Consider the following 15,458-nt stretch of genomic DNA (forward strand, 5'->3'; position numbering starts at 1 on the left):
GTCAAGAGAGCCAAAGGCCATCAAGAGGTCAAGCAAGATAAGGACAGAAGGTGCCCCCGATTTGGCCATCAGGAGTGCAGGACTCAGCGCAATGCTGAGTGGGAACAGACCCACTCGAAACAGTACATTATCCAGCCTGGTTTCGTGTTGGGGTTTCTGAGGGGCATTCTGGAGAAGGCCTTTATTGGTCAATGTGCTTTAGTCTATGGTCTCCCACAAGTCTGAACACAGTTTTGCTCTGGACCATGTTACCTTCATGGCTTAAGATCTAGTTGCCTTCCTTGAAGAAGAGAAATGGAAGAAGCCCAGTAGGGGTTGGGGGTCCTTAGTTTTAGTCCTGTCCCTGTCACTAGCTGAGGGGCCTCAGGTCTCAGTTTCTCCTGGGGTGATAAGTCCAGGTGGGCTCTAAAATCACTTTTGGAATCCTGGACAGCCCCAGTACACAGATTCAAAGAGTGTCGCAGACAACCGGGTCTCCACGCCCTCTGACTCAGCATTCCCCTCATTGCCTCCACGAAGGATTCTGGACACCCCCCAAGTGGCCCATTGTGTGAGCTCAGTTTTCATGAGGGCAGAAACTGGGTTGAGAAAAGAGGCTATTTACTTTTTCCACCCAGCAGATGCTTAAGTAAATAGTGCCGTCCCCTCGAGTGGAGCCCGTTCCCTGCCCTCCTCCCTCCTGACGCTGCCTGCAGCATATAAGAGGAGACCTAGGGAGCAGGTGCCACACAAGACCATCGGAACCAAGACAGGGTTAGAGCCTTGCCCAGCCTCCTGCCACCATGAAGCTCGCTGTCATGCTTGCCCTGGTCACCCTGGCTCTCTGCAGCAGCTCTGGTGAGTGCCCTGAGTCCCTTCTTCCAGACCTGTGCTCTGAGACCCTCACTGCCACCTGCTTCTGCTCAGGAGAGGGAGCCAGCTGCCCACACCCTCTCTGGCTGCTGGGAGAGTCTGAGAATGCCAACTACCAGCCAGGGAGCCAGGCCTGGTGAACAGGCCAGTCTGAGGGTCTGAGGCTGTCAGGAAACGTGAAAATGACCCCATCTTCCGTATCCAACAACCTCAGAATCCAGGGAATGGAATCAACTGGAGGGAGGGATGAAGGAGACCCCATAACGATGAGAGTGTCCAACAACCAGTGGAATAGGAGTCATGAGCTCCCCAAAGCCAAGACTTGACAAACCCCAAGATTCCAAGAGACCAAGGTACAGCCTCTAGGTTTAGGGTCTCCACACCACTCTGGCAGTCACAGGGGCCGGAAAGGGGGAGCTGCAGAGCCTCACATTCCCAGGAGAAACCCAACCCCAGGGAAGGTCATCCACTTTGGGCATTCAGGAGTAGTCCAGATAGGGATCTTCCCTTTGGAAAAAATCCAAGCCAGACTTGAGTGTTCTAAACATTTTTGTTCTCTGCAAAAAGGATTAGGAGTCTCTAAGTAGTTGCTGCTGTCACTGAAAGGAAAAGGATGGGAGAGAGGGAGGAAGCGAGGTGGGGAGGGAAGGAGGGAGAGAGGAAGGACAGGACAGGAGGAAGGAAGGACAGGAAAGATGGATGGATGGATGTTGAGTGGGTGAGTAGATGGAAGGAAGGAGGGAGGGAAGGAGGAAGGAAGGAAAGGAGACATGGATGGATGGATGGATGGATGGATGGATGGATGGATGGATGGATGGATGGATGGATGGATGGATGGATGGATGGATGGATGGATGGAGGGATGGAGGGATGGAGGGATGGAGGGATGGAGGGATGGAGGGATGGAGGGATGATGGGTGAGTAGATGGGAGGACAGAAGGAAGGAGAGAGGTAGTATGAATCATTCCTACCTCCCTTCAAGCTCCCTGATCTTTTGGGAATTGAGTTATCCAACCCTGTTTTTCACTCTGCATCAGCCTCTTCCATCCCCATCTGAAAATGCGTTTTTTTGTTTTTTTGTTTCTTTTGAACATTTTGAACATTTCGTGATACCCATGGAGATGGTAAGTTTTATGATGCTGGGGGCGGGGTGGGGCAAAAACCAAGAGGCAGTGAGGACAACTATTTTGTTCAGAAGTGTCTTTGTTCTTCAATTTTGGATTGAGATGTACATTAGTTAGAAGTTCCCAGTGCTGTGGATAGCAGTGGGCAGCTCAGTGAGAGAGGACCAAAACGTGTCCAAGGTGGGTCTGAAATGTTTTCGTGTACTTGTGAGTGTGCACATATAACAATAACTAACATTTACTTAGCACTGACAGTGTGCCAATCACCGTTCTTAATCCCCTGCATGTATTATCTCTTTTCCTTTCTATACCCCTAAGATGTAGGGCTATTATTCCCATTTTATAGATGAGAGAACTGAGCCACATAAAGGTAAAGTAACTTACCTGATGACATAGGAAGATGCAAAGCAGTGATCTAAGATCTGGGGAGGGTTTGACTTGGAGTGACCACCTTGAGTGGGGTCCTAGGTTTGGAGCAGGGAAGCTGAATTGGAACACGAGGCAGAGAATCCAGGGACAGGGTACTTGAGCCTCAGGGGGAGGATGGGGTGAGCAGAGAGTTAAGAAATGGTGACTCTCCCTCATGTTCCTGGGGGCAGAGACCTGAGACAGGAGCACCGTCTGGGGATCACTAAGAGTGAAGGGAACAAGGGATAGACACAGAGGGTTGTCGATCTGCAGGCCCATTTGCCACTGGACCCAAGACCTGAGTGTGCCCACCTCTTCCAGGCCAGGGCTGGAGGCTCATGCTTGGCTGGTACAAGTGCTTCTTCCTGCCAGAGCCTGACTTTGCCCACAGGGTTGGGCCCATCACTAACCACTGGTAAGAGGCAGGTGTCTGGTGGGGACCAAAGCCTTCACTGCCCTCTGCCCAAGCTGTTCTCCTACAGCCCACACGCAGCATGAAAAATCAGACCAGCAGCTCCCATTATCAATACTCTGCCTAGCACTCCAGCAGCTGGACTAAATGGCACCTGGCCCCACCCCAACCCAGGAAGGCTCAGGAAAGCCACACAAAGCTGGTTGTCTCCCAGGACGCATCCACACAGCACCATGAGTCAGCTGCCTCGAGCATCTGCAGATACCGAGCTGATGTGCTACTCCAGCCGTGAAAAGGCTGCTGACCCTCTCGTGTGAGGCCTCGATACATGGGTTTTCCTTTTCCCGTGCTTCAGCCTCTGCGACAGTCTGCCGTAGCTTTCTACGAGTCATTGAACTCCTCTTCAAGGGCACACTTTCCAGTTTCGAAGATGCTGTTTCTCCTTTCAACCCTGATCTCGACATGATAGATGCCAGCATCCAGATGAAGAAATCGGTGGACAAGCTCCCCCAGAATGCCAAAGACAGCCTCATGAGGCTGACGGTAAACAGCTTCCTTCACTTACACTGTGAGAAGCGGGTTTGCAAAGTCCCTTAGCTGTCGTGTCCTCCCCAGGTGGCCCAAACAGTTTGTGCTCGACTACTGATCTAAAGGTTGGTGGTTCAAACCCACCCAGCAGCTCCAAGGAAGAAAGGCCTGTTGATCTGCTTTCATAAAGATGGTTGTTAGTTGCCATCAAGTTGATTCCAACTCATGGCGACCCCATGTGTGCAGAGTAGACCCGCTCCATGGGGTTTTCAAAGCTGTTACCTTTCAGAAGCAGATCGCCAGACCTTACTTTCAAGGCACCTCTGGGTGGGTTCGAACCGCCAACCTTCCAGCTAGTAGTCGAATGCTTAACTGTTTACAACACCCAGGAACCTCTGTAAAGATTAAAAACCAAACCCATTGCCGTTGAGTCGATTCCGAGTCGACCCTATAGAACAGAGTAGGACTGCCCCATATGGTTTCCAAGGAGTGCCTGGTGGATCTGAACCGCCAACCTTTTGGTTAGCAGCCATAACTCTTAACCACTATGCTTCCAGGGTTTCCCTGTAAAGATTACAGCCAAGAACCCTATGGAACAGTTCTACTCTGTAACACATGGGGCGACCATGAGTCAGAACCCACTTGGTGACAATAGACAGCACATTTGGTTTAGGTTTTTCTAATCCAGAAAGGAAAGAACAGAGCTACGATGCAAATGTCCCTGGGGAAGCAGACACAGGCATCTCTCCCGGCTTCCCCCTTACTTTTTTTGGAAGGTTTTTGAGAAATCAGCAAAGCCCCTACAATCTCAGCCCCTCCCAGAGTTTACCAAGCCTCTCACCTGACTTTAGAGTTTCTGTATCATCCTGTCCACCTAACAGTGAGGTTCAGTCACTAATTTTTTATCTTTTATCTTTTTAGGAGAGAATAGTAAGAAGCCCACAGTGTAGTTATGATTAGGATTCTAAAGCCCATGAGATTTTGAAGCCGAAGGTCACCAACTGCTGAATCCAAAGTCCTCCTCGCTGCCGCTGCCCCCACCCGCTTCCTTACTCCTTCCCCACCACCTCTCCATCTTGCTCTTTACAATAAACTATAAGCATCTCACCTTTGTGAACACTGCCTCATTTTTATTTACTGCTAGAGTGAGAGGGTCAAAGAGCCCTGGTGGTACAGTTGTTGAGCACTCGGTGGCTAACCAAAAAGTTAGCGGTTCGAACCCACCCAACGGCTCCCCAGGAGAAAGACCTGGTGATCTGTTTCCATAAAGATTACAGCCTAGGAAACCCTATGGGGCAGTTCTACTCTACACAGGAATCACACCAGAGGGTCAGCCCCCCTAGGGTAAGGGGAACCAGGGCAAAGACAAAAACAGCAATCAGGCAAATGAAGCCCCCAGGCAGGACCAGGCCAGCAGCTCACTTCCGGTCCACCAGTTCCGCTAGTCTCAGGAAGTAAGGGCACCCACTGGTACACACTCCCTCCCATGGACTGAGAGTGAACCTGGAATGTGCCCAGGGCCTGCCCCAAGGTGGCCGGTTGTGGGGGAGGGTGTCATATGGGGCAGTGGCTCAACTCAGGCTGACCCAGCCTGAGCACCCCCATCCACTTAGTGATGAAACGAATTGTTTTGTTCCACTCCCTTCAGGATTCTGCTCTCTGGTAGAAAAGGGAATCTATAAGATGTTTTATATGACCCAAGAGGGGACACTGGTGGTTCAGTGGTAGAATTCTTGCCTTCCATGCTGGAGACCCTGGTTCGATTCCCAGCCCATGCAACACACCTCATCCACAGCCATCTGTCAGTGGAGGCTTTCTTCATGCTGTGATGCTGAACAGGTTTCAGAAGGGCTTTCAGATTAAGATGGACTAGAAAGAAAGTCCTGGCAATCTGCTTCCCAAAATCAGCCAGTGAAAACCCTGGGGAGCACAATGGTCCGACCTGCAACCAGTCACCGTGACAGTACAAGACAGGGGTAGCGTTTCATTCCATTGTACATGGACACCAGGAGAAAACCCAGAGCCCTTCTAAAGTTCCTTTTCTCTAGGTTTCTCTTACTTGTTGCCAAAAGAGCCCAGCCATCTCCCCTTACATCCTACCATCTATTCAACATCTAAAAATCCACAGAGCCCACAGAAATCTTGACACCCTCCCCCCTTCAGCCTGCTCCTCTCACCATGTCCCTAATCTCAATGAGGCTCTACTTGACCCTTCTCTCTTCCCAGCTCATCACATCCAGGTGAACGAAGTCTACCTCCAAAGCATGTCTGGAATCATCTACTTCTCTCCATGTCCACAAGGGCTCCCTCGTCCTCACCACCCATGTCTCCCCTGTACAACCACAGTGGCCTCCTAAGTGGCCTCCCAGCTCACACTCTATCCCCCTGGAATCCATTCTCCACACGGCAGCCAGAGTAATTTCTATCAAATGCAAACCTCTTCTGCCTGCCCTCACTTAATCCTTCAAAGCTTCCCAGCACTTGTAACATTCAAGTCCAGAACGGGACCACCACAGAGCTCTCGTCTCCCACTCTTGTCCCCACTGCTCACTGTGCTCCACAGCCCCCTCCCCTGGATGCGCTTCATTTTTGAAAGGTCCCATCCCCTTGCCACATCAGGGCCTTTGTACAGGGCACACAGCATCAGCTGCTCAAAACTATCGTTGCTTGGTTTTTCAAGTAGCACAAGAGCAAAATATTCTAAGGACAAAACTCATCAGAAAGATGTGTCCATTGTCCACGTAAAAATCCCAAAAAACGCCCTGCCTGCAGCATGCGGGCGGGGCCACACCACCCGCAACAGCTGAATGGAAGTGGAGGACGTGAGGAGAGAAGACAGGAATGGAGAAAGCATCATCAGAGGGCACGGGAGGGAGGAAGCTTAAGTGGGAGAGACAAGCCTTCAGCCCAGCCATCTTCAAAAAGCAACGGCGTCTCCAGGCAGGCGACGCGCTGAGTTATGGGCTAGGGGGGTGGCACCTTCCCCGCCTACAGCGCCGGGTGCTGCCAGTGGCCACTAGGGGGCAGTGTTGATCAAGCCACCAGGAGCGTTAGGCTGGTCTAGCTTTGGGATTTAGCTTTGGGATTTCTAAACCCTGCACACCAGGGGCGCCGCACGCTCAGGCACAGATGATGAAGCCCAGTTCTCTTTTAGAGATCTTTTATCATCTATATAATTTTTTTTTAATTTGATTTTTTTTTTTTTTATCAGAACTCTGAGGAAAAGCAGGGCCAGGCACACAAACAATGTTGCTGCCAGCTGAACTGGGCCAGTGTTGTGTCAGCCCTTTTGGAATTAGCCATGATTCCTTTTCCAGATGATTCCAAGGGTGAGTCTAACAGAATCTAGAGCCTGAGATGGCCCCAAAGGTAGAAAGGATCGAGGTGGAATGACCTTTGACCCCCACTTGCCCCATTTTTTTCTTTTTTAACCTGGACGCAGAAACCACAAACTGATAACCTTTATCGATTGCTTACTCACTGCCAGGCATTTTCACAATTTCTCGTTTATTCCTCATTACAACCCTGAAGACGTTATCCATTTTGAGCTCCCATTCTGCAGATGAAAAAACTGAGGCACAGACAGTAAAAATTCCCCCAAACCAGTTACCATTGTCAATTCAGACTTACAGCAACTCCATGTGTCAGAGTGGAACTGTGCTCCACAGCGTTTTCAATGGATGATTGTTAGGACGTGGCTCACCAGGCCTTTCTTCCGAGGCACCTCTGGGTGGACTTGAACGTCCAACCTTTTGGTTAGCAGCCAAGCTCCGTAACTGTACCACCCAGAGACTCCAGCCTGTTGCTGCCAGGTTGATTCTGGCTTATACTGGTAAAAATTTGTACCCAGATAAACTGAAGCCAGAGCCCAGGCCCCAAACCCTGCCCTCCAAGTAGTGGGATACCAAATGCCTGGATCTCCAGAGCATCTTGACCAATAAACTAATACTAAGGAGAAATGTCCACTCACCCCCAAAACAGGGACCGCTCACATTTGCACCCTTGTGCACACACGCACACAAGCTGTGAAACCGCCATGCCCCACCCTTCAGTGTGTGCAAAGGAGGGGCTCCTGATTGTAAAAATTCCAGAGCAGGTCAGGGGGACTGGCAATTCCAAAAGAGGTTCTTTGCCAAGGGAGGAGCCTTGGTGGGGGGCTGCCGCCTTCTCCACCTCCCCTACTGCCTCACTGCTAAGGCCCCAGTTTCTCCTGCATCCAGGTCATCATTAACTCACATACCTGCACCTAGGTAAGGATCCAGGGCCATAAAAGGTTCAGAATTTTAACTACCTAGTCACAGCCTGGGAAATATTTATCCAGGGCAAATACAACACAGGTATCTGAGGATAGAAGGAAGTGTAATTATATTGCACTGAGTCTCAGCCTCTTGGGGGCTGAGGAGATCCACAAGAATGTGGGCTATGTCAACGTACAGAAATGTTCATTAGGTTTAAAAAAAAAAAAAAAGAATGCAAGATGAGCAGATCACAGCTACAGGAAGAGCACGTATCTGAGTGATGCGTGTTGACAGAAAGCAGAAGGCAATCAGAAATGAAAGGATGTTCACTGGGCTTTTTTCTGTCTTCACGTGGTTAGGCTCACAATAGATAACCATACATTACAGCAGGGGCCTGCAAACTAAGGCCAGCGGGCCAAATCCGGACCATAACCTATTACTGAACAGACCTCCACTAAGAATGGTTTTTATATTAGAAGAAGGAGGAGGAGAGACAAACTATATATAGTCCCCAAAGCCTAAAATATTTACTACCTTGTCCTTTACAGGTCTCTGGGTGCTGCAAATGGTTAACACACTAGGTTGCCACAGTGGGATGGATCACTTTTCCACAGCCTTTCTAGCCATGGTCTTGTAACTCCCACCAAATGACTAGGTGGGACTATGTAAATAAGGTGCTTGTGGCCCACCAATAGGATTGGGCAGCTTGCTAATAAAGCAAACAAGGTGCATGGCACCCGTGTGGGATGGAACCATGCAAATAAGGTATATGAAACCTAATGAGGGGGTTGGTCATTTTTACCATCCTGATAGGCTTAAAATAAGCCATTCCAGAGGCAGAAAGTGGGGACCTCACCACCACCAAGAAAGAAAAGCCAGGAGCAAAGCACATCCTTTGGATGCAGGGTCCCTGCACTGAGAACCTCCTAGACCCAGGAGACAGAGCTGTAACACCAAAGACAGTGTAAGATGGTAAGAAACAGCAGCAGCAGAACCAGGAAAGTGGCAGAAGATATCGTATTTGGCTTCCTTGCTCACAGAGCGAGAAAGCTGAGCACCTTTGGGCAGGAGGCTTGCTGGCAGAGTAGGGTGCCTCTGGGCACTTGGCAGAGCTAGGCTCACCAACCCAGGGAGCCAGAGAGCTGAGCGTCTTTAAGCTGAACCTCATTGGTGGAGTGGGGTGCCTCTGGGCATTTACCAGTGGAGCTAAAGAGCTTTGTAACACTTGCTGGAGCAAGGCAGAGGCTGGGCCAGCACAAGAGGATGGAGGGGTCAAGGGGCCAAGAGCCGAGAGGCCAAGGGGCATGAAGAGGCCTGCCTGTGGGCAGGGCCAAGAAGCTGTCCTCACTGAAGAACTATATATTGGTTTTCCTGATCCTGAATTGTAACCTGTCACCTCCCATAATCAGGAGTATTGTCTGTGAGTTCTGTGTGGTCATTGTAACGGATTATCAAACCCAGCAAAGAAATAGTGCTGTGGGAGGGACGGCTGGCAACAGAGCTGGTAAAAAGTTTGGAGAGAAGAGGTATATCTGCCCTCCGCTTGGGAGGAATCAGCTGATGGTGATCCTCTCTGCCTCTCCTGAAGTTAGAGGAGGTCAGACGCCGCCACCACGTCGTTTTTACAGCTCCTAACAGAAACGTTGGAGGTTTGAGTCTACCCAAAGGTGCCTCAGAAGAGGCCTTGTGATCTCCTTCCGAAAAATCAACCATTGAAAACCCTACGGAACACAGTTCTACAATGACACACGGGGGATTGCCATGCATCGGAAACCACTTGACAGCAACTCATTTTTGGCCCTTTACAGAAAAAAAAATGTGTCCTCCCCTCTATGATAGGAATACATAATTACAGAATCAGCCATTTTCACTCTGAATATGATAAACTCTAAAACACAGGGAAGCCAATGTATTATTATATTAATCAAGACTCATTGCTCTCAAGTCGATTCCAACTCATAGCAACCGGACAGGACAGAGCCAAACTGCCCCATAGGGTTTCCAAGGAGCCGCTGGTGGATTCGAACTGCTGACCTTTTGGTTAGCCGCTGGGCTCTCAACCACTACACTGGCAGTGCTCCATTATATTAGTAGTATAATAGTAATTGAAACGTCCCCAGCATCTGAGAGATATTAAGTACAAACTACTTGTATGAAGAAAAAAGCTGAAAATGTATGTTAAGAAAGCGAAAGAAGATTAAACACAAGAAGTGTGAGTTTGGTTCCCTACTAGTTTCGGTGTTCGTATGTCTGAGGAGGCTGGAGGAAAGAAAGGCCACAATTCTTGGCCACAGCGTCAAGAAAACGGTGAATCTGAGTGGAAATTTTCTTAGAAAAGCATCTGTTACCCCCACATCCTGAAACGGAAGGAACGTTTTCTCTTGAAGACAGCTGAAAAGGAACAGTAAAGACATTGCCATCACCGTGCAAAATCCAAGCTCTGGTCCTTAACATCGCCTGAGTAAACTGATCAGTGAGAAAGCCACAATTTTACACCGTCGACACGTAAAAAAGTCAAGGTTAGCCTGGCACAAAATCTGTATGTGACTCATGAGGCAGGAAGAGGAAGCAAAACCGGCCCTCATCAACTTTATCAAGATGATGTGGATAAAACGATGTCTAGTTTACAGCTGACTCGAGGCACAGTGTTTGTGAATACCAAGGGATTTGTGGGTAGTAATTCACCATGGAGTGATGGCAGCTCAAGTGGCTTCAGGAAGATGATAAAGAAACCTCGACTGATGATGACGGGGCCGCACAAACGATGCGTTCTGAAACCTATCATTAGGGGACGTTCCTCTCAAGCACTGTGGAGTACACCAACAGGCACATGGGAATAATGTGAAGATGAGTCATCGGTCGTTAGCCACCCAGCAGATTTCCATGAGCAAACTAAAATGACAAGCCCATGGTACACGCACAAAGCCAATCTGAAAATAGCTCCAACTAAGCAGGCCTAGTCACCAGCTTCTGAATGGATAAACCAGGGATTTGGAACTCACTGAATCAATTTTACACATGGATTCCCAGCCTAACCACCAAAGTCTAATTAACTCATAAAGTATCTGAAGCTACATACCTGTAACACCCAACCGCCTTGGTAATCACGAGGAGGGTAGCTAAAAAGCTTCCCTTAGAATTCGAGCTCAGAATGCCAAGAGTTGCGGGACCCACTTGGGCCCCTAAAGTCCCTGGATGGTGCAGTTAACGTGCTCAGCTACAAACCAAAAGGTTAGAGGTTTGAGTCCATCCAGAGATGCCTTGGAAGAAAACCCTGGTGATCTACTTCCCAAAAACCAGCCATTGAAGACTCCGTGGCCACCAGCCCAGAGCAGGGGATCTGCCTGGTGGACAGACCGCCTTCCCCAGGTGATACTCACCTGTATTACTAGGAGACACACCCATGAATAATTGAAACAGGTAACAGAAACCATGCATTTCACACCTCCACACCTTTGCACAAGCAGTTCCCTCTGACTGACGCTTCCCTTTCCCCAGAGTCACCTGGAAAACTGAAACCCATCCTTCATGTCCCTGCAATACTTGGAACATAAGCCAGTTGCCATTGAGTCAATTCCAACTCATGGTGACCTCACATATGTCAGAATAGAACTGTGATCCATAGGGTTTTTGATGACTAATTTTTCAGAAGTAGATCACAAGGCCTTTCTTCTGAGGCCCCTCTGGGTGGACCCCAACCATAAACCTTTCAGTTAGCAGCCGAGCACATAAACTGTTTGTACCATCCAAGGACTCCATTTGGGACATATCTATGCTAAAAAGGAAACCTAGTGGCATAGTGGCTAAGTGATATAGCTGCTCACCAAAAGGTCAGCAGTCCGAATCCACCAGGCGCTCCTTGGAAACTCTATGGGGCCGTTCTACTCCGTCCTATAGGGTTGCTATAAGTCGGAATCGACTTGATGGCAATGGGTTTAGGTTATGCCAAAAAACGATTCATTGTTTATCTGAAATTCCAATTTAACAGGGCAGCCTGTATTTTTATTTTCTAAATCTGGCAACCCTAAGATTCCTTCAAGACTCAGCTCTTGGGCCCTTTCTTTCCGTACCGTGTTCCTCCTGCCCTCAGGAGCGGGGCTTTTTCTGCTTCTGGGATCCCATCACACTTCATCTCTGCTCTGTCTTGGCACTTACCTGCTGGAGTGTCTTTGCTTGCATCTCTTTCTAGAGCGTGAACCCCATGGGGGCAAGATCCAGGTCTTTGTTATCTTGTCACTTACACAAAAATTAGAAAATTCAGGTCAGCAAAAGCAAGTTAAATGATCCAACTATGAGTCTTCCCCATTTGTAGGTAAAGATGAGCTCAGCTAATGAAACTCGGCTTCTTTTTATACCACAAATCCATCTGAAATGTATTAATTGTGTGTGTCTGATAAACTTGAAAGTCTGATCATTTGGCAATTATATCAATGTTGATAAATGCTAGCCATTGACAAGATAACCCAGAAATGATCTCTGAATGTGTAGCACCATATAACGAGAATATCAGACTAGACGCCACTGCCCGGAAACATTGAAGCCAGGTGCCTAAAGAAACATATTGATTGACATATTGAACATTACATTGTTGGGGTGGAAATTTTGGGGAACCAGTAAGGGTGATGGTTGAACAACATGATGAATTAATTAATGTCACATGAATTGTACATGAGAAGACTGTCGACATGACAAATGTTTAGTCACATATATTTACCACAGTTTTTTAAAATTTTTTAGATTAATAAAGAAGGAAGGAAGGAGGGAGGAAGGAAGGAAGGGGGAGGGAAGGAAGGGGGGAAGGAAGGAAGGGGGAGGGAAGGAAGGGGGAGGGAAGGAAGGGGGAGGGAAGGAAGGGGGAGGGAAGGAGGGAGAAAGGGAGGGAGGCTGGAGGGAGGGCGGCTGGAGGAAAGGAGGAAGGGAGGAAGGGAAGAGGAAGTATGCTCCTCAGTCATGTGAAGGCAGCAGTCATGCGCTGACTTCGAAATCCGAAAAAAGTGAAGAGAAAGGCGCCTGCCTGTAGCCTACTCTCACGGTAATTTTAGCAACTCCAGGGAAGGGAATAGAGCAAAAACCACCAGAGCTGGGGCAGCATAGATGCTCGATAAATGTTTATTGGGTGAATGAGTGAAGGAAAATCGCCTGAGCCCCATAGTTGCCAAAGCCCACCCTTGTTACACACAGAAGCCCACTCCCGGTCCCCTTGAAAGTGAAGAAATGCACCAAATGGAGCTTCCGCAGCAGCTCTGCGTCCAGGACTACCCGGGGCTATGAGAGTTCATGCTTGAAAAAGCCACCTTGTGGAAGGTATTCGTTTAACTGCAGGTGTTTGTTTCCTTAGGCACAGCGACACGTAATTTCCCATTTTTAGAACAATGCTCCAAAGAACAGCAACAAAAACAGCCTTCAGAGGGGGCGGTTTTCTTCCTGGCCTCTGCTACAACCCTGTAAAACAATAACAAGAAGGGTTTTATTCAAAAAGCTATCTGCTTCTCTCTGTAAAATCAGGAGGCCATTAACTTTGTCCCCACCCCTCACCCCCCTCCCCTTTGATGAAAAAAAAAAAAGCATCTAAACAAACTCTTGCCTTTGGGAGGGGCAGATTTGGAAACTCTTCAGCTGTCGGATCTGTTTTGGTCTTGACCTGCCTCCCTCTGTGTGGTTTCTATGCACTGAGAGTGGAAAGGAAGCTTGTAGAAAGCCAAGCTCTGTCCTTTGGGTGTCCCGTACAAGTCTGAGACCAAGAGGACAGTCTGTTCTTTAGAACATTCAATTAGCAGACTGAAGAAAGCGAGGAACCAGGAAGAGGTCTGCCAACTCTGGTCTTAGCCGTTAAGAAATTTCTTTTATAGTGAAGTCACTCCTGAGGTTCACCCTTCAGCCAAAGATTGGACAAGCCCATGAAACAAAATGAGACTAAAAGGGCACACCAGCCCAGGGACAAAGACTAGAAGGCAGGAGGGGACGGAAAAGCTGGTAATAGGGAACCAAGGTGCAGAAGGGAAAGCATTGACATGTTGTGGGGTTGTTAGCCAATGTTATAAAACAATGTGTGTACTAACTGTTTAATGAGAAACTAGTTCGTTCTGTAAACTTGCATCTAAAGTACAATTAAAAAAAAAGGAAATTCCTTTTAATTCTATAAACAAATCCTTCAAATTCTTATGGAATCCAGACTTTCTAGAGCCATTGAGGCTGGATGAACCCTTGAAACTATTCCCCTGAGATAATCTCTAAACCTTAAACCAAAAATATTCCCTGAAGTCATCTTTAAACCAAACAAACAAACAAAAAAAAACAATAGCTTAGCTTAATCAGTAAAGAATGTCTGCCTTAAGCATTATGCTCTTTTATTTATTTGGGATCAAACTGATAACGGCAACTCAAAAGGTAAAATAGGGAGCTTAGAGGGCAGTGAATTTATGTCAATATGGGAGGAACAATTTGGAACAGGAGAGTGAGAATGGTTGCACAACTTGAAGAATGTAATCAATGTCACTGAATTGTACCTGTAGAAATTGTTGAATTGGTGTATTTCTGCTGTCTATGTTCTCAACAACAAACATAAATAAATAAATCCATTATTTAAAAAAAAAGAAATTCCTTTTGTTATCATCTCCAAACTGACTTTCTCTCTTCACTTCCCTCTCTCTGCTTCAGAAATCCAAGCAATCAGCTTCAAGTTGCCTACCTATACCTTCCCCTCCATTCCGCAGCATCCACCCTGAGTCTCACCCAGTTCATCTCCACCTGAACTAGTAGGTTTCTCTCCTCCCAGGCCTCCTGGCCTGGTGTCTCTCACCTCCTGTGTGGGCCCGCACACCCTGGCTTCATCACGCACCGCCAGTGCTCAAGAATTGTTCAGCTGCTCCTTTTCCTGGCTTTCTTAGTGAGGCCCCATTTGAAGCCAGTCTTTCTTCCTGACTTTATCTTCCACTAGTTCCTGCCAGGGGTCATTGGGTGGTACAAACGGTTAAAGTGGTTGGCTAATAACAGAATGGTTGGTGGTTTAAATCCACCCAGAGGCACCTCAGAAGAAAGGCCTGGAGATCTACTTCTGAAAAAGCAGTCACTGAAAACCCTCTGGAGCACAGTTCTACTCTTAGACACATGGCGTCACCATGAGTTGGAGCTGACAGCAACTGGTTAATTCCTGCCGTGGTCTTTTCAATCGCCTCGTGTGCATGGGAAAGCTGGGCAATGAAAAAGGAAGCAGAAGAATCAATGTATTCACATTGTGGTGTTGCTGAAGAATATTGACTATCCTGTGGACTGCTGGAAGAATGAACCAGTCAGTCTTAGAAGAAATACAACCAGAATGTTCCTTAGAAGTGAGGACGGAGAGACTTCAATGGGGTTACTTTGGAAACATCATCAGGAAAGACCACTCACTAGAAAAGGGCATCATGTTTGATAAAGTAGAAGGCTAATGAAAATGAGGGAAACCTCAGTGAGATGGATTGACACAATAGCCAGGAGGGACTCACAGCAATGATCATGAAGATAGCCCAGGACCAGGCAACATTTCATTCAACACTTCATGGGTTGCCATGAGTTGGACCCAACTGGACAACTAACAACAATTCCTACGTAAACCTTAGGTTCCAATCAGAACGGCCTGCTCACCATTCCAAAATTCGAACTGAAATCATTCTCCCAATTCTCATTCTATGACTAAATCCTACCCATTTTTGAAGGTCCTCCCTTATAATACCCTCTCTCTGACCAGTCGAGTTCAAAATGACCCCCTTTCCTTCTCCCTTCTTAAAGCTTTGAGATCCTTCCCCATTCATTCAGTATGTGCACATAAATGGGGAGAAATTATTAACATAACTTCTTTTTTTTTTTCTCAAATGTGTGTTGGGTTGTTCAGAGGAGAAAGGTGCTAAGCCCTTTTTA

General features: G+C 47.8%; 1 protein-coding gene across 1 annotated transcript; it reads left to right on the top strand.

Annotated features, from left to right (window-relative positions):
• Positions 1-710: 710 nt before the first annotated feature.
• SCGB1A1 (secretoglobin family 1A member 1) lies at positions 711-4,431 on the top strand. The gene is made up of 3 exons (XM_049892201.1): positions 711-837; positions 3,152-3,339; positions 4,246-4,431. Exons 1-3 carry the CDS (start codon positions 783-785, stop codon positions 4,282-4,284), a joined length of 282 nt encoding a protein of 93 aa, XP_049748158.1. The 5' UTR covers positions 711-782; the 3' UTR covers positions 4,285-4,431.
• The last annotated feature ends 11,027 nt before the right edge of the window (positions 4,432-15,458 follow it).

This window comes from Elephas maximus, chromosome 7 (genome assembly GCF_024166365.1).
Source record: "Elephas maximus indicus isolate mEleMax1 chromosome 7, mEleMax1 primary haplotype, whole genome shotgun sequence".
Classification (NCBI taxonomy): Eukaryota; Metazoa; Chordata; class Mammalia; order Proboscidea; family Elephantidae; genus Elephas; species Elephas maximus.

What these genes read in the sequence shown, in the direction of transcription:
- SCGB1A1 (XM_049892201.1), top strand. Translation starts at nt 783, where the DNA reads ATGAAGCTCGCTGTCATGCTTGCCCTGGTCACCCTGGCTCTCTGCAGC. An exon ending in GGCTCTCTGCAGCAGCTCTG is followed by an intron (nt 838 to 3,151) that starts GTGAGTGCCCTG and finishes CCCGTGCTTCAG; the next exon opens with CCTCTGCGACAGTCTGCCGT. An exon ending in ACAGCCTCATGAGGCTGACG is followed by an intron (nt 3,340 to 4,245) that starts GTAAACAGCTTC and finishes TTATCTTTTTAG; the next exon opens with GAGAGAATAGTAAGAAGCCC.